This window comes from Takifugu flavidus, chromosome 21 (assembly GCF_003711565.1).
Source record: "Takifugu flavidus isolate HTHZ2018 chromosome 21, ASM371156v2, whole genome shotgun sequence".
Taxonomy (NCBI): domain Eukaryota; kingdom Metazoa; phylum Chordata; class Actinopteri; order Tetraodontiformes; family Tetraodontidae; genus Takifugu; species Takifugu flavidus.
In genome coordinates this window covers 7,271,209-7,289,427 of record NC_079540.1, presented here as the reverse complement: position 1 = coordinate 7,289,427, position 18,219 = coordinate 7,271,209, and the positions used below count along the sequence as shown (strand labels likewise).

The 18,219-nt window shown below is 47.6% G+C and overlaps 2 protein-coding genes across 10 annotated transcripts in view; one reads left to right on the top strand and one right to left on the bottom strand.

Annotated features, from left to right (window-relative positions):
* LOC130517882 (sodium bicarbonate cotransporter 3-like) overlaps window positions 1–18,219 on the top strand; it is a 31,550-nt gene that overhangs the window by 6,384 nt on the left and 6,947 nt on the right. For 3 of the 9 annotated variants that reach the window (XM_057020069.1, XM_057020064.1, XM_057020068.1), the window contains exons 2-18: window positions 7,016–7,097; window positions 7,537–7,686; window positions 7,939–8,077; window positions 8,263–8,423; window positions 9,435–9,623; window positions 10,539–10,922; window positions 12,495–12,610; window positions 13,082–13,239; window positions 13,420–13,507; window positions 13,637–13,783; window positions 14,203–14,309; window positions 14,926–15,100; window positions 15,726–15,859; window positions 15,986–16,231; window positions 16,628–16,733; window positions 16,854–17,015; window positions 18,076–18,189. In XM_057020069.1, the coding sequence (XP_056876049.1) occupies window positions 7,016–7,097; window positions 7,537–7,686; window positions 7,939–8,077; window positions 8,263–8,423; window positions 9,435–9,623; window positions 10,539–10,922; window positions 12,495–12,610; window positions 13,082–13,239; window positions 13,420–13,507; window positions 13,637–13,783; window positions 14,203–14,309; window positions 14,926–15,100; window positions 15,726–15,859; window positions 15,986–16,231; window positions 16,628–16,733; window positions 16,854–17,015; window positions 18,076–18,189 (2,658 nt within the window). Of the gene's footprint in view, window positions 1–363; window positions 585–7,015; window positions 7,098–7,536; window positions 7,687–7,938; window positions 8,078–8,262; window positions 8,424–9,434; window positions 9,624–9,726; window positions 9,881–10,538; window positions 10,923–12,494; window positions 12,611–13,081; window positions 13,240–13,419; window positions 13,508–13,636; window positions 13,784–14,202; window positions 14,310–14,925; window positions 15,101–15,725; window positions 15,860–15,985; window positions 16,232–16,627; window positions 16,734–16,853; window positions 17,016–18,075; window positions 18,190–18,219 lie in introns of those variants that run through there. The other 6 variants (XM_057020067.1, XM_057020073.1, XM_057020065.1 and 3 more) reach the window with 5 other exon arrangements.
* On the bottom strand, window positions 2,699–4,090 carry LOC130517885 (beta-1,4-galactosyltransferase 6-like). Its single transcript, XM_057020076.1, has one exon. It carries the CDS (start codon window positions 4,057–4,059, stop codon window positions 2,881–2,883), a length of 1,179 nt encoding a protein of 392 aa, XP_056876056.1. The 5' UTR covers window positions 4,060–4,090; the 3' UTR covers window positions 2,699–2,880.

Sequence of the window (18,219 nt, the reverse complement as noted above, 5' to 3'; positions counted from 1 at the left end):
GGGTGTTCTGGCACCTCCCCCTACTACCAGAACCCCTCCCATGATTTACCACCACCCTGAAGTAAAGTGCTCCCTTAATTATTTCATCATATCATTTGTCCTTTTATCAATAGGCGGCGTTGACTGAAGCTGGTCCAGCCAGCACGCCGGCCTCTTATCATCCGTGTGGGGAGTGATCGTTCATTTGTGACCTGAATACTTTATGGATGACCATTTGAATGCCCTCCAAGAGTGCCTGTCCTCGCCCTCTGTGTGACGGTGTGCATGCATGTGCTTTTAGTCTCCTGGCTGAGGAAATGAAATATTCATGGTGGCATAGAGGGATTGGCTGCTGAGCAAAGAGCGTGCTGACAGGGCTGAGCTGCCTCCAGTGCATTCTGGAGGAGCTCTCTCTCTTCGCTCTTTATAAAACAGCGAGCGGGGGAAGAGAACAGAGATGTGCGGCGGCGTCTTCATTAGAGCTTAGCCCAAATACCTTCTACCAAACCCGAGAACAGAAGGGCTTGGTTAGCATCTCTGCTGCTGTTGGGGTTCATGTTTTAGCATAAATGGATGGACACGATGAAGGAGAGCCTGCACTCATGGTATGTGTGTGTGTGTGGTGGTGTGTGTGTGTGCATGAGTGTCACAGCAAATATCTGACTGGCTGGAGGGGAACGCGGGGGTAATGTCGTGTTGTCCTCCGATGCAGCTTTTGAAATTACAATGTTTTCTTTGGAATCTTGGATTTTCTGAAGGTGTATGAGAGGACAAGGACACTCACAGTTATGGCTGCTCACAGGAGCGGGACGGTGTTGGCAAGAAGCAGAGCAGCACTGTCAGAATAATGACGGTTTGGCACGGCTGAGAGGCACACGGGAGCAAACGGGATGCATGTTTTTACACATCGTAAAGCGTCGGTATAGCTCACGGCCCAAAACAGGCAACACGTGCTGGAAGCACGATACAAGGAAGGCTTCCAAAAGGATACGCAGAATCAATGACCTTTGGTGGTACCGGTACAGTCAAAGAAAAAATAAAAGACTATATTTTCAATTAGTGACAGGTTTTAAAGTTAGAATTCCAATTTTAATTTAGATACTGTTTTTCTCTGTTAACCTCTGTTGAGCCTCAGTGGAAACACTAGAATAGCCAGAAGTTCAAATCATACTTGGTTAAATTTCATAGTCTATTTATTTTTTACTTATAATTATAATTGGCCAAACTGTGCAACATGAATAAATTTACATACAGAGGTCATTTCTTGGCCACCTTCATGGATATAAATATATTATATTATATAAATTTATCCAAATTACACAGAATAAGAAAGATATTCTAAAGATATTCTAAAATCTCCAGGGTGAGATTCTTCTCATTATCACTTTAGCACCATTTGGGCTTCGATGAGTTGTGTAGTGACTGTTTAAACCCAGTACCAGTATAAAGTGCTGAAATGATGCAGAGACCCATCATCATTGAACATTTAGGGTGTCTAGAGGTACTGGGCTTCTGCTATATACTATATTTGGTAGACAGAAATATAGAATCTGACATTCACCTGTAACAGAAGATCCCTCGTGGATAATCCCTAAAATAACCAACTGGTGCCAGCTGGCATCTTGGCCTTTGTGGGCATGGCGCGGGCCTGGCGCGGGCCCGGCGCGGGCCTGGCGCGGGCCTGTTGGTCCCGTGCTTTCCGTCTTAAGGGAGTTTGCCTCTGCTGGATTGGGTTCTCTGGTACTGACACTGTGCCAAGGAAAAAGCTGATATGCATCCAGCACTCGACCTGTGCACGACTGTAAATGCTGTTATTGCCTTTTGCTTCCTTCAGTCCAAGGCTTTAATCCGTCCGAACCATTAGCAGAAACATGATCACACAGCCACACGTTTCTACCCCCTTTATATTTCAGCACCTCTGCATGAAATGAAGGCGCACGGATACAATGTCTGGCTATTATTGCTATTATCATCATTGTTGTTATTATCATTGCTATTATCATCATTGTTGTTATTATCATTGCTATTATCATCATTGTTGTTATTATCATTGCTATTATCATCATTGTTGTTATCATCATTGTTATTATCATCATCGTTGTTATCATTGCTATTATCATCATCGTTGTTGTTATCATTGCTATTATCATCATAGTTGTTGTTATTATCATTGCTATTATCATCATTGTTGTTGTTATCATTGTTGGTATTATCATTGCTAATATCATCATTGTTGTTATTATCATTGCTATTATCATCATTGTTGTTATTATCATTGCTATTATCATCATAGTTGTTATTATCATTGCTATTATCATCATTGTTGTTATCATCATTGCTATTATCATCATCGTTGTTGTACAGGCACCACAATCCTCCACCAGGTAGCTCAACCATGACTGGTGCTATGCCAGCAGCTATCACTGCCAGGTCAGCCTCTGTGTGGCTCATTACTCCCATCTTCACTTCCTTAACCTCATAAAAGCTGGGACATTTGCCTTGTTTCACCACTGAAGTCTCATCAAATATCTGTCAACGTACCAAGTCAGAGGAAGGTGACGGTGAAGCGATGCAGAGCCAACTGCTTCCAGCTAACCCCAACCCCAACCCCAACCCCAACCCCAACCCCAACCCCAACCCAACTGAAGGTCAGATCAGGTCTGAGGCTCCACCAGTGCTGGGCTTGTAAAAAAGGCAGACCGCTACCTGAACACTCAAGCTAAATTTTATTGGGGCCAGCAAATTAAAGAAATGCGACCCAGAAACTCACACAAGTGCACACGTACAGATACACACAGAACATTTCTTTTGAGAGCCGCTGCCTCTTAGCGTTAGCCCATTAGGCTAGACCCACTCCTCTGCTTCGGGTGCTCGAAGGCCAGGCAAGAGGGGGAATCTGGGTTAGGCAATGTTCAGTAGCATGCTGAGCAGGTTAAGGTTACTCTTCATTGGGACCAGTTCAGGGTGCAGGTCCACCGTGATGTTTTTGTAGAGTCTTCTGAGGGACACACGGGGGCTATAATGAAGATTGTTAAGGCCATCCAAGTATTGGCGCTCTTTGGAGTACCTCAGCAGTTTATACCTCCCAAGAAACTGCACCTCCCCTCTGTGGTGGTGAGGAATGGATTTGTATTTGCCAATATCGCCTTCGGGTCGTGTGACTTTCAGACCAGCGTAGTGAACCCTCTTCCATAAGTCATCATCCTCCCCCCCCCAGCCCCAGAATGTATTGGGAAAGCCGTTAATCCTGCGGAACTGCTCCACAGTGAGTCCGCTTACACCTCCAAAGAATTCATTGTATGGAAGAATATACATGTATTTGTCCAGTTTGGCAGAGAAATGGCGTGGCATCTGCCCGCAGCCGTAGTAGTTTCGGTCATTTTCTGGGATGTGGTCTACGTCATGGAAGATCAAACAGTCCCAGTCCAAGTCCTTCATGGCCTCCAAAAAGCCGATATTGAACAACATGGCTCTGTTGAAGGGCTGGCTCCCACTCTGCTCAATGACATAGAAGCCAAACTCCAATCTCTGCCGCAGCAGCATGGGAATGAGGTGCTGCAAGAGGATGGGGAGATGCTCGTGGCGGTTTCTGAACGGAATCAGAATGGCCACTTTCCAGCGAGGTATGCAGTCCTTTGGTTTCCAATGACCTCCAAACTCCATGTCAGCGAATTTGGTAAAGCTGACTTCTGTCTCCTCCATGGAAATCTCTGCCACGTTTACATCTCTGTGGCCCTTCATGGAGGGTAAACGCTGTGGGCAGGGCAGGTTCTGGCTGTAGGTGAAGTTCTCTGGAAGGTAGGTGGTTGGCTGCATCAGATATCCACTGGATCTCCTTCCCGCAGGATCATTTGTCCAGTTAAATGTTGTGTTCTTGTTGATGTACAATCGCATCATTTGCTCAATGGTCCTCACGTTGTCCCTCAACACAATGCCTCGAGCTTGCACCACGTACAACAATGTGTTGGCTATTCCAGGCGCCACGTAAATTAAGTAGAGACACGCGCTGGAGATTAGGAAGAATATCAAGGCCAGAAAAGTTCGTTTAGAGATTCGCAACAGCCGCCTCACGTAAACCATTTTGGATTGGACCCGCTTTGTGTTTGCTGATATGAATCCTATAAAAGGGCCTTTAATTTAAAAACAAATGAATAAATCCATAAATTGATGTGCAACAGTGTCAGTGTTGGTCAGACCTGCAGCTTCAGCATGGAGAGGCAGCTCAGTGGTGGTGGACAGGTTCTCCTTCCCAGGAGTCTCCAGCTACGCTCTGGCTTTTATATGGTGGACTGGCGATATTCAATAGTATTAAAAAATCACAATCTTTCTGTGAGTGGTGGGCCCACAGGAATGTATGGGGAAGACCTTGCTGAGCTCACACATTGTGTTATCGGTTATCATTCCCAACCCCTATAACTAACCTTAGGAACAAATAAGAACACAATCTAAGGATCATAGGAGTTTGGCAATTTCACCTTTCAAAGGTCAAGCAAGCTTTGATCCAAAGCAGCTATACCATGTTACAACTACATTCAAATATTACTCGCCTCCATCGTTTGAACCAATTAACTTCATCCACAGTAACCATGGAAACAAACACAAACTCCAACCAGGTGAGCTGTAGGGTTAGGGTTAGAGAGCCTCTGCCTGATGACTTGACTTTAGCTTGTCACCATTACTGATGCTGTGTTGGAATATTTTCACACTTTACGGGAACATCAGTCACAGCGTAAAATATGTAAACTAGTAAAATATGTGGCAATGTGTAGTGTTGGCGTTGCCGGTAGCGGCGCCAAGCAGAGCGCCACAGCAACGTCTGTTGTCAGTCACAGCAGAGTGAAATTAAATTCAGTTGGATTCTTGTGATGTGAACAACTTGTTAACAGCCTAAACCATGAGCAACGAGCATTAGCAGGTTCAGACGGCACCTTTCTGTGGTTGATTCGTGCTCAGCCTTGCACGTTCAACGCAGGAAGCAGAATCAGCAGACAAGAACGTCCCACGTACTAATGTCGCCGACCCCTGAAGGAGACGTGTCCTTTAGGTAGAAACACCCGTCGGCCTCAGGACATGATGGCCAGCAGAGTTCGGGTGCACAGATGCTCTGAAAGTGGCTCCTTTAAATTCTTTAGAATGTCGGCAGCACATCCTGGTTTTGATCTGGTAGTTCCTGTTTAGATGTGTTGATTGATTCAGGATTGGTTTCCACACTTTTCTAAATAGTAAACTCAGATGCTACCTGTTGCGGCAGGTCCGTTCAGAGCGACGCGGTTCGGAATGTTCCGCCTTGATGCGGGTTACATTTCCGCCGGGGGGGTCTGCAAGGCGAGTGGCATGGCTGCCTAAATAAGCATCATGGGATGTTGAGCTCAGGATACTTTTACTACCCTGTAATTAACTAAGGCGCAGCTCTTGGTAACCTAAAGCAAGGTTGCTAAAGAGTGATATGGCCAGTCATTAATTTAATTAAGCTGGAACAAACAGAAACACAATGAAGGCAAAGGTCTGTGGTGATTGTGTGAACACGTCCGATCTGACCTGCAATGACTCCAAACACCACTGTTTCACTGAATAAAGACCTTTGTTCTTTTTAGGTTAAATGTTTGAGTGTTAGTTGGGTTCATGGTGGAATCTGATGATTCCAATGTGTGTTTGCGTGACCTCGGTCCGTCTGTGATCACAGGGTGTTGTGGGGTACGTGACACGTAGACCTGTTGCATTGTGTGTTTTCAAAATAATGGGTATTATTTTATCTTCCCAAACGCTGTGAAACGATGGTAAAGCTCATAATTTACACAACCTTCCAAATGTAACTCCACACTGGAAAACACACATGTATTGTGTAGTTTCTTAAATCTTTTGACGCCACTACTTTTAGTTCAAGAATAGTTCACCGTATAGCTCTAACCCCCCCCCCAACACCCCCCCCACCAACGCCCCCCCCAACACCCCCCCGCTCAAAGACCAGACTACAAGTTAATTTTGGACAGGTCAAAGTTACGGCTTGTGTCGCATGTTCTTAAAATGTAGCGGGCTATCTGAGGTCAGGTCACAAAGGCTCCGGTTTGAACATTCCGGGGAGTCCAGGCGTGAGGACGGCATTCCGAACACACGGATACATTTTACACAAACAGGTGTTTTCAAATGAAATGAAGGGATTTGTGGAAAAGGTATTTAAGAAGCTTGTTTAGAACACTGGCTTTGTGCGCGTGTCCCCAGTGGATTTTTGCATTTACGTTGAAATCGATGACGCAGTAGGAGAGTAAATGAATGTAAATACAAATATTAATGCTTAGTGCTTCAACGTTTACAGGGCCAATTATCCAGCCGAGGCTAATTTAGCTGATGTTTCATTGATCTTGGTGCTTCTGCTCTTATACACGGAACTATTGCTGCTGGTCGAGGCTCCAGCAGAGACCACGAGGCCACAGTGGCAGGGGGACACGGTCACGCTGTCTGTGACTGGTCCAAAGGGTCAGAAAGGATTCTAAAGCTGGAGATGGGCTGGTGTCTGTAGCAGGGATGGAAGCACAGACATGGGCTGGTGTCTGTAGCAGGGATGGAAGCACAGACATGGGCTGGTGTCTGTAGCAGGGATGGAAGCACAGACATGGGCTGGTGTCTGTAGCAGGGATGGAAGTACAGACATGGGCTGGTGTCTGTAGCAGGGATGGAAGCACAGACATGGGCTGGTGTCTGTAGCAGGGATGACAGCACAGACATGGGCTGGTGTCTGTAGCAGGGATGACAGCACAGACAAAAGTGCCAGAACAAAGACGTCCTGGCACAAAGCTTCTAGGAGTGAGACGTTAGCGTTAGCGTTAGCGCGGTAACTTTACAGGACAGAAGACTGTGAAGTTTGTTCATGACAACACAAGTGCTTCCTTCTAATAAATGGTAAAAGGGTTCGAGGAGAACCTGAGTTTGTGTGTGTGAGCCTGAGTTTGTGTGTGTGAGCCTGAGTTTGTGTGTGTGAGCCTGAGTTTGTGTGAGCCTGAGTTTGTGTGCACTTCCTGATTGTGTCTCCTGTCCTCAGGGTCTAGATGAAGAGGCCCTAGTTGATCATGGAAAGTCCAGCTTTACAACCAACACAAACTATGAAAAAGAAGATTTAGAAAGTGAGTTTCAAACCTGTATTTTTCTGTCTCTTGAGGAAAAAGCTATTTTAAGCTTTCTATTTGGCACATTTGTAGTTTTTATTAAAGTCATAATTTAAAAACATGAAAATGTTACATCGATTGTGTTCATCACAAATGCTGAAAAATGATCTTGTCACCGTTTTATGACTCTAACTGACATGGACATGTCCCATTGTGGACATGGACATGTCAGGGACATGTCCCATTGTGGACATGGACATGTCCCTGACATGGACATGTCCCATTGCTGACATGGACATGTCCCATTGCTGACATGGACATGTCCCATTGTTGACATGGACATGTCCCATTGTTGACATGGACATGTCCCTGACATGGACATGTCCCTGACATGGACATGTCCCATTTCTTACCAAATGAAATCACTGTCCTGATGTCCTGTTGTCCTCTTCCTCAGGCCACAGGGCCGTATATGTAGGTGTCCACGTCCCTCTTGGACGGGAAAGCAGGCGGCGGCATCGCCACCGAGGCCACCGCCACCACAGAAAAAGAAAGGAGAGGAGCTCAGACGAGGGGAAGGACGATGGCAGGGAATCCCCCACCTACGGTGGGGACGGCTCTGATGTCCACATGTCTGATAGCCAGTCTGAGAGTGTTTACTTGCACTTGTTCACGTGCACGTCTGGTGATACGCGGAGAGATTTTACACGAGCACATTTGTCTGAATGCCGTACTTTAAACTTCACAGCAGCAAAAGCAAATATAGATTTTAAAGTCAGATCAGATAAAATGATTGGGTGCGTTGTGGGTTTAATAGTATCCATTATTTTACCTCCCTTGTTGATTGGCTCCCTCATAGACACGCCATCCCAGAGAGTCCAGTTCATCCTGGGCACTGAGGACGATGACCTTGAGCATGTGCCCCACGACCTCTTCACGGAGCTGGACGAGCTGTCCTTTAGAGACGGCAGGGCCACCGAGTGGAGAGAGACGGCCAGGTCAGGGGGCAACCAAGAGTCAAACACCTCGAACGTTCTAGAATGTCCATGTTCCTGTGACTTCACCTGAATCAGATTTGATATCCTTCAGATTCTCTTCAATGCTTAAATGGGCTCATTTAGCAGCTGCTACCTGCTGTCATGATTACTTCTTAATAAATCAAACTATCTGCTTTTGCTAACAGATGGCTCAAGTTTGAAGAGGATGTAGAAGATGGTGGCGAGAGGTGGAGTAAACCCTACGTGGCCACCTTGTCGCTGCACAGTTTGTTTGAGCTGCGTAGCTGCATTCTTAACGGCACCGTGATGCTGGACATGAGGGTCAGCAGCATTGAGGAGATCGCCGGTGCGTTCTGGGGGATCCACTGATGTTATTCGTGTTCCCCGATGTGTTATTCGTGTTCCCCGATGTGTTATTCGTGTTCCCCGATGTGTTATTCGTGTTCCCCGATGTGTTATTCGTGTTCCTCGATGTGTTATTCGTGTTCCCCGATGTGTTATTCGTGTTCCCCGATGTGTTATTCGTGTTCCCCGATGTGTTATTCGTGTTCCTCGATGTGTATTCGTGTTCCCCGATGTGTTATTCGTGTTCCTCGACGTGTTATTCGTGTTCCTCGACGTGTTATTCGTGTTCCTCGACGTGTTATTCGTGTTCCTCGACGTGTTATTCGTGTTCCTCGACGTGTTATTCGTGTTCCCCGACGTGTTATTCGTGTTCCTCGACGTGTTATTCGTGTTCCTCGACGTGTTATTCGTGTTCCTCGATGTGTTATTCGTGTTCCTCGACGTGTTATTCGTGTTCCTCGACGTGTTATTCGTGTTCCTCGATGTGTTATTCGTGTTCCTCGATGTGTTATTCGTGTTCCCCGATGTGTTATTCGTGTTCCTCGATGTGTTATTCGTGTTCCTCGATGTGTTATTCGTGTTCCTCGACGTGTTATTCGTGTTCCTCGACGTGTTATTCGTGTTCCTCGACGTGTTATTCGTGTTCCTCGATGTGTTATTCGTGTTCCTCGACGTGTTATTCGTGTTCCTCGACGTGTTATTCGTGTTCCTCGATGTGTTATTCGTGTTCCTCGACGTGTTATTCGTGTTCCTCGACGTGTTATTCGTGTTCCTCGATGTGTTATTCGTGTTCCTCGATGTGTTATTCGTGTTCCCCGATGTGTTATTCGTGTTCCTCGATGTGTTATTCGTGTTCCTCGATGTGTTATTCGTGTTCCTCGACGTGTTATTCGTGTTCCTCGACGTGTTATTCGTGTTCCTCGACGTGTATTCGTGTTCCTCGATGTGTTATTCGTGTTCCTCGACGTGTTATTCGTGTTCCTGCTGGTGACCCTTCCGTCGTCCCACCCAGACATGGTGATAGACAACATGGTGGCCTCGGGGCAGCTGGACGAGGACCTGCGTGCCAAGGTTCGGGAGGCCATGCTGAAGAAACACCATCACCAGAATGAGCGAAAGCTCAGCAATCGCATCCCTTTGGTGCGATCCATTGCTGACATAGGCAAGAAACATTCTGACCCACTCTTGCTTGAAAGAAACGGTGAGATCCTGTGCACTCGCATTTCTTTTTCTTCCATATTTTCCATTGTTGGGGCGACGTTCCTAAAAATCCCACTGTTCAAATCCCCACAATGCCGGCGTAGAAGGTGGATGGTAAAAGTGAGTAAAGTGGAAAAAGCCTCTACTCTTTGAAAATGCTCCTGTCCCCCTGGAGAAACAGAAATCTGGGTGCTAGTGACCGTGCTAACCTGGCTTGGCCTTTGAACCTGTCCTTTAACGCCATTGTGTGTGTCAGAGGTACAAAGTTGCTTCATAAGTAGCCGGCGTTTTGGCTGGTTCCTGACCGGGCATGTGCACGGCGACGTGCGTGCTGCTGCGCTAGCCTGGGGTTTAAGAATGAAAGTGACATGTGACCACTCGTGCTTGTCTTTTTGCACTTTAATGGAATCAAACCTGGAAAACAAACCTAAAATACGCTGTAAGAGTTTTATGGTGGGATGTTCTGTGTGTCTAGTGAGTATTTGCTGGGGTGTATCTGTATTGTTTGGTGCAGCACATCTGCCTACCGTGCACATTTATGCTAACTCATGCTCGTTGCATGTCGGTCCCTTCGGACCTGCTCTATTGGGAGAGGTTTGTTTGATGTTGGATGAGGTTTGATACCGGCCCTTGTGGACCCTCCTACATGCCTCACTGAGTCATTCTTAGTCACTTTTGCACACGTGCGCACACACACATGCTACCTGCTCATTTTAATGCAAGCGGAACTCTACGTTAACCTCTGCCACGCTTTTACTGCCGACCTGTTCGGGCTGCATCTCCTCTAGACGCCATCTGATGTACGCCTGCCTCATATGTTTACCCTCTCTGTTCCATCCCTTATTACTTTTCTTCCTCCGTCTCCTTCCTTCCTTCTCTTCTCCTCTCCTCTTTATGCCTTTGTCTCCCATGTTAGGAGAGGGCCTGTCCTCCTCACGTCTCTCTCTCCACAAACCAGGGGCTACCTCCTCTGACTCCAACCTCCCCCAGAGACGAGAGTCCAGAGTCTCGGTCCTGCTGAACCATCTCCTGCCCTCTTCTTACTCCAACACTGGCCACTCCCCAGGCTCCTCGTTCCTCCCGACTCCTCAAAATAGCCCCGCTTCTGTCCGGTGTTCTTCTCAAAACCTGCCATGTACCCATGGCGCAGGTCCTGGCCCTCAAGGCATCCCGGAGGTTGTGGTATCGCCTCCCGAGGACGATGATCCACTGACCTCCACAGAAGAAGAGGCAGCAACACCTCAGCTAAATCGGCGCGCATCTTCGGCATCCCAAGGCCTGGAGATGCTGGCCTTAGAAGGCAAATATCTGTGTAGCCTGCCAGTGTGAGTCACGGCTTGAACAGAGAACATTAGCACCAGCATGACCGCTCTGCTCTCTGTTAGCTCCCAACATTGCAGCCATCTCATCAATAACCCACAGCAAAGCTAAACTGCTGCAATGCTCCACCTTATTTACCAACCAGGTTCTGGCACCAGTTTCTTCCACACCTCATAGTTATTAACTCCCTCTTCCTCCCTCTCTTATTTACACCATTAACCTGGCTACCCCGTCCCTCCCACCTGCTGCATGTGCAGTTTTCCCCCTTTCTTTCCGTTTCCAGCTCATTCCGCAGCATCCCGGCCTTGCTTGGCCTTCCTCCTTCACACCTTTGAGCCTGTGGGTGCATGGCTGCCCTTTAAACTGTTTCTGTCCATTATTCTTTACTTTCATTGTTTTATGTGACGCTTTTCACACCTCCGCAACTTCAATCATTGGATTGTGCAGAAGGAACAGAAGGATTTAAAAAGCTCTGAAGTCAGTGGAGGCCCACCAACAGTAAAAGTCTGTAGCTGATCCCACGAGTGTGCTCCTTGATACCTGACAGGCAGCTCAGGAAATGTTTAGCTTTACTAGCATTTGGGATTATTGCTAGTTCTGTTCAACAGCTCTGGACTACAGAAAACTAGCTCTTTTACCCAACAAATGTAAGCCGAGGACGGCTTCGTGCTACTCTGTGTTTCGTCGTATTGGCACTTGCAGGGACTTTTTGTCCTCCCGACGCGGCCTTATCACTTTATTATTAGACTGCGCCTGTGTTGTCTCTTCTGGGAATAGCTCCATTTCAAAGGGAGGGCCACTGGAACCAGTGATCAGTTGGTGGAGGACTCTAATTGGCTGTGCTGGTCTTTTTATAGCAGATAAGCATCTGTAATTGTAGATCCTTGGAGGAAAAACTATTTTTTTCCAAGAAGGGAAGCACTTATTAAGGAATGTGGCCTGAAACCTTCTCCAGTGTGTTTTGTTGATTCATGATCTGATCTGAAGTCTCTTTGATGACAGAGACAATAATCCTCATCCATCCAATATTTTAAACCTCCAAACCCTAAAAGGAGACTTTTCTTATTTTAAATTGGTAATTATTTCTATTATTTCATCTCCACTTAAGTCACTCGGACCCTTATTAAACCTCATTAAACCACAAGGTGCTGACGTCCTAGGAAAGTGAGCGTCAGACACGTCGGCCCAGCTGCCAGGATCCAAACTGAGCAGGACTGGAGCCAGAAGCATGAGGTCGACGGCTGGGAAGCAGCCAGATGTTCTGTAACCTGCTACAAGATGTGCGACCCTGTAGCGAGTCATACGTAAATGCTGTCACTTCCAGACATGTGAACTCCAGCATGAGAAAAAGGCTTTTACATTTGGTTTGGATACCAGGACTGTCCTAAAAACGCTGTAGCCTCAGTTACTGCCTTAATGCTCAAGATTAAAAAATGGGTCAATCATTCATTCACCAGTTGCAGTGCTCAGACACGACTGGGACCCTCTCACATGCTTGCATGGTGTCCACCAGCTTTGTCCCTCTTGTGACTCCATCCTTTTGTCCTTCTAGGCTCACTGGTGTCTCCCAGTTCTGTCCCGATCAACCTGGATGGCAACAAGGGTGTGGAGAGGAGGCCTTCTAAAGCTGGGGTCAGTAGAGAAAGCAGCAGTGTCGACTTCAGCAAGGTAACATAACGTTAGCACGTAGCCTAGCAGCCGTCCGTCATGGTGGAGGGGACCAGGGCTTTGTCGCTGTCCTTTTTCTGCTCCCATCACATTACCTGCAAAGCCTTTTTCTTCTGGGCTTCAGAAACCGCTCCACCTGGAAAGGATTAAGAGTTGCTCCACAAAATAAACATCTTGTGCAGTTATGCAACGGTGTTTAGCTTTGAGAATTCCTCCCTCTCATGAAGCATTGTCATCGCACTCGCAGCTCTTAAAGAAACAGCTCAGAGCTGGAACGCATCCTTTCCTCTAGCACCTTTAAAATGTGGCCACTAATTAGTCTTTTGTTCATTAGCACAGTATTCACACGCCGTGCTGCCATTCTGCTCAGAATCCTCTTTCCCGTTGCATGTGTGTGCTTAAACTGCTCCATCTTAGTTGTGCTTCTGGTTGCTACCAGGCTCTGCCTCATGGTGTAACTATCACTTTCAGGTGGACATGAATTTTATGAAAAAGATTCCTCCAGGGGCGGAAGCGTCCAATGTCCTGGTGGGTGAGGTGGACTTCCTGGAGAAGCCCATAATTGCCTTTGTGCGACTGTCCCCTGCAGTGCTGATTACAGGCCTCACCGAGGTTCCTGTGCCTACAAGGTAATTAATCTGTCTAACGGAACGAGATAATGTGATCTGCACGTTAACAGTTTATTAATTTCTGTAATTGCATTAAAGGAGCATGATTGATGTGTCAGCAGTCAGCTCTGTTACATTCTTTTTCCAAGAATGCGGCACAACAAAAGGCCAGTTTTCAGTGTGCGTTTTCCCTGTTCCAAGGTTTCTTTTCTTGCTTTTGGGTCCTCATGGGAAAGGACCCCAGTACCATGAGATCGGCAGATCAATGGCTACGCTAATGACAGATGAGGTGAGACGCAGAGGGCTCACTTTGAAGATCTGTCACGTTTAGCTAGCGTGGACAGGCTGCATGCGTAGTGGACAGGAGTGTCCAGAACCAACCAGGTCACCTGGGAACAAATGTCCCGCTTTTCCCTAGATTTTCCACGATGTGGCGTACAAGGCCAAAGACCGAACCGATCTTCTCTCAGGGATAGATGAGTTTCTGGATCAGGTGACTGTCCTGCCTCCTGGCGAATGGGACCCCACAATTCGAATTGAGCCCCCCAAGAATGTCCCGTCTCAGGTTAGTGGCCAGATTTGTCTGGAGACCACACACACACACACACACACACTTGTGGTTTAAAGAGATGAGAAAAATGCTTAAGACTGGATGTTTTTAGGCATTTTCATTACTTCCCCCATGTAGCTTAAACTTCACAGGAAAATGGTAAAAACACACCAACGGTTTGACACCAGAATAGATTCGAAATATGCTTTTTTTCAATCTTTGACAAATTGATGTGCACTTCCTCCGTTTCCTGCACCTCCTGATGTGGCGTCGTCTGTCTGTTGGCGCTTTAATTCCAGAGATTAAATGTCTGTAGCTTGAAGGCCCACAGGTCTCTGTCACCATTTAAACGATGCAAACAAGAGGAGACGAGTAGAGAAGAAAGCAGAAAAGTTGCTGCTACTGAATAAAGTTCTGAACTGTGTGTGGAACAGATGAAGAGGAAGAGACCGTCGCAGCCCAACGGCACCGCGTCTCCCGCTGGAGAGCACGAAAAAGAAGAGGATCACCAGGCCGGCCCCGAGTTACAGAGGACTGGACGGTGAGTTAGAGCAGAGGCTGCAGCCTCCGTTGTGATGCTGGACACCTTCTGTCCTGCTCAGCTGCTGCCATCTAGGGCTAAATGACACGGCGGCGCTCACGCCGCTGCCACGCGGAGGAGAATGTGTTTACGTGAAACCTCATACAGATGCAGCACGTGGAGCACATGTCTGCTGAAGGGCACTGTATTATTTACAGATTTGCTTCCCTGTCCAGCGCTACTATAAAAGGCTCAGCATACGAGCACTAATGAGGGCGCGTGTCCCCCCGTGGGGGAAGCTAACGAGGAAGACGGAGCCAGATAAGAGACAGCAGGGTTTGCAGATGCCGACCATGGTTCTTCTAAAGGCGTGCAGCAGGGAGGTCCACCTCCAGCCCTGGATGGCTGCAGGCCACCAGGAAGACAGTTGACCCAGGAAAGGGGGGTCCTGGGTGGGAAGGGGGGGGTCCCAGGGGGTCTCAGATCAAATAATAAAGCAACAGCGTGTTTTTGAACCCTCACCTTAAACGTGCAGCAGCCATAAGGCTGAAGAATGACGGCACAAACTGCAATAAAAATGTTCTTGAAGTGGATTTAAGTGCTAAACCCCAGATTGGTGGTTGTATCGCATTTGCAGGATTTTTGGAGGTCTGGTCCTGGATGTCAAACGGAAGTTGCCCTTCTACTGGAGCGACATCAGGGACTCCCTCAGCCTGCAGTGTCTGGCCTCCATCCTCTTCCTCTACTGCGCCTGCATGTCTCCCGTCATCACCTTTGGAGGTCTGCTCGGAGAGGCCACGAAAGGCAACATAGTGAGTCTGACGCTCGCCACTTTACAGTCACCGCTCTTTCTTCTGGTCTCCATGGGAACCACATGCAACCCAGCACGGGGCCGTTTGGCTTGATCCCCTTTTTATTCATAGCTGCATCCGTCCCGTTTCATTGAGACGTTTAGTTTCAGCTCAATTGTGATTGACGGCTGCGCTTTGATTGGGTCAGACAGGTGTTTGGGTGGGAACTCAACACCGCGGCGCTGCCCGGTCACTGCTGCTCAGAATCTGTCACAAAAGGAGCGCGTCACCGTCTGGCACGTTCACCTGTTTATTTTTGTACTGTGGAGGAAACGGACACGATTGTTGTCTAATTTCTCACTCTCCAAGATGCAGTTATTTTTCAGCTGTCTTGTGTTGTAACTCTGCTGCTTCTATTTATTGCTCTTTTTTATTGCTTTCCTCTCATGTCCCGGTCCTTAACTGGGGACGGTCCTGCTGGGACCTGCTGAGTAAACTGAGTAGCACAGGCCCATAAAATGGCCGTATTTATTAGAAGTCAGCTGGCTGGAGGTTTGTTCCGCCCGGCGACGCGGTTCTGAATGCCTTTTTAATTAAAACTCCACATCCTGGTGGCCCTCCCCTCCTCCCTCTCGTGTGTCCTCAGAGTGCCATCGAGTCTCTGTTTGGAGCGTCGCTCACAGGAGTGGCGTACTCGCTCTTCGCAGGCCAACCCCTCACTATTCTGGGCAGCACAGGTCCTGTTTTAGTGTTTGAGAAGATCCTCTTCAAGTTCTGCAAGTATGTTTATGCTCGTGTAGCTTTGTCATCACATTCTAGATGGAGTGGAAATGCTAATGAGGAAGTGCTGTTCTCTCCCCGAGCCTTTAAGACCTGGAATAATTCCCTATTCCACGTCTTTCCCAGTGACTACAGCCTGTCCTACCTCTCCCTGAGAACCAGCATCGGCCTTTGGACCGCCTTCCTGTGTCTGGTTCTGGTGGCCACCGATGCTAGCTCCTTGGTCTGCTACATCACCCGTTTCACAGAAGAGGCCTTTGCTGCGCTCATCTGCATCATCTTCATCTATGAGGCTCTGGAGAAGCTGTTTCACCTGGGAGAACATTACCCTGTCAACATGCACAACGAGCTGGACCGCCTCACTGTGTACTCGTGAGTACGAGGGTAGTGAGCAGTAGTGAGCAGTAGTGAGCAGGAGTGAGCAGTAGTGAGCAGTAGTGAGCAGAATAGAAGCTCAGATCTTGTCCTGCATGCATGGGGGGGTTCCTGGAGGGTGGTTACTCACAAATGGCTGCTTTTGCTCATTACTTTCACATGTAGCGATGCTAAAAACAACTTTTACAGTGAATTAAGAGGAGAATTCATCAGACGATCCCAAATGTGTCCCGTCTCTTTAAACTGCCTTCTGTCGTTTTGGGTTGGGAAGTGCTGGAGATCTAGGAATGATTCCATAGCAATGATTCCATAGCAATGATTCCATAGCAATGATTCCATAGCAATGATTCCATAGGAATCATCGGACTCAGGAGCCTTTGTTCGGCTCCACAGGTGTCAGTGTTCTCCCCCAGCTAATGTCACAGATAAACTAGTGCAACGGTGGAACCAGTCAGGATTCACTCCGGATTCCATCCCCTGGAACAACCTCAGTGTCTCGGTGAGCTTTGGGGATCTCCTGTGATCTGTGGGATCTCCTGTGATCTGGGGATCTCCTGTGATCTGTGGGATCCCCCTCACACGTGTGCTGTGCACTGACCTGATGCTCCCGTTTCTCTAGATGTGCTCCAAGCTTGAGGGGGAATTCCTGGGTCCTGCGTGTGGCCATCACGGGCCCTACATCCCAGATGTTCTCTTCTGGTCCATCATTCTCTTCTTCACCACTTTCTTCTTGTCCTCCTTCCTTAAACAGTTCAAGACGGAGAGATACTTTCCCACCAAGGTGAGATGTTCTTCAGCTTCCTCACAGATCTGGAATCAGTGCTGTTTTAATCACCATTAAGCTCGTTTTCTTTTTTCTTTACATTTCATCAGAATCTTGAAGCATTGAGGTAGAAGAAGCATCCAAATGTTTCATCCAAATTTTATTTTCAAATAATATAAATTCCAACGTTGGTCAACTGTTTTTCCTTTAAACAGTTTCTCTTCTGTAACTAGACAAAGCGACTGTCTAACAACCTAAACCCACCTGCATCTATTCCAGCCTACCACATGACTGGTCTGCAGCTCAGTAGCAGCGTGCGGCGTGCGTACGTGCACGATTTAACCTCCTCGTTCTCCCACACGATGAGATCGGATCTCTCAAAACTTTCACACAGACACACCAGCCCCCCCCCCCCCCCCCCCAGAATCCACCCAGATTCTGCTGCCTTTGGACCACTGTTGACTCCTATACTGGGCTGGTCAGAACCAGGAGACTTTAGCATATATGTGTCAGTTATCAGGCGAGTCGGTGAAATGCTGCAAGAGAAACTGCTAATTAAGAGCTAATTAAGAGCCATCGCCCAACTTAGCGGCACATGGGCTCGTTTGACGGCGGGCTGGTTAATTTGATGCTTCCAGACTGACGTTTGTGAGGTGGCTTAAGCCTAATTTATGCTTCCCAACGGCGTTATCCTGATATGCTGCAAGCTTTTACAGCATTACAGATGTGAACCCTGAAGGTGCACGAGTAGAGCAGACGGAACTGGTCTGGACAGGCTGCAGTTAACGAGCCTTAACTTCATCAGCAGCAATAATTCCATCGTTTGTTATGTTCTATCGACCTGTAGAAAGCAGCACCTTCAGATCGAAGAGAGCTTTTCTCATGAAATCACACAGCTCTTCTGGATGCGCCCACACGGACCCTCGGCCGGTTCTGCGTGTTCTGTGGGGGCAGGTGCTGCTCTGGCCTCCGGCCTGCTGGATCTCTGAGGACGCCCTGAACACAAGCCTGGTTCTATTGATGCTGGCGTCTCTTCTAGACGTGTTGGAATGACGAGACTTCTGTGGTATCTCTGCAGGTGCGATCGACCATCAGTGATTTTGCCGTCTTCATAACCATCATGATTATGGTGCTGGTGGATTATCTCATGGGAATCCCGTCTCCCAAACTCAACGTCCCCGATCGCTTTGAGGTAATCGCTGATGTCTGACTGAGCTGTGAT

Excerpts from the sequence above, each read along its gene's own strand:
- LOC130517885 (XM_057020076.1), bottom strand. The coding sequence starts at position 4,059 with ATGGTTTACGTGAGGCGGCTGTTGCGAATCTCTAAACGAACTTTTCTG.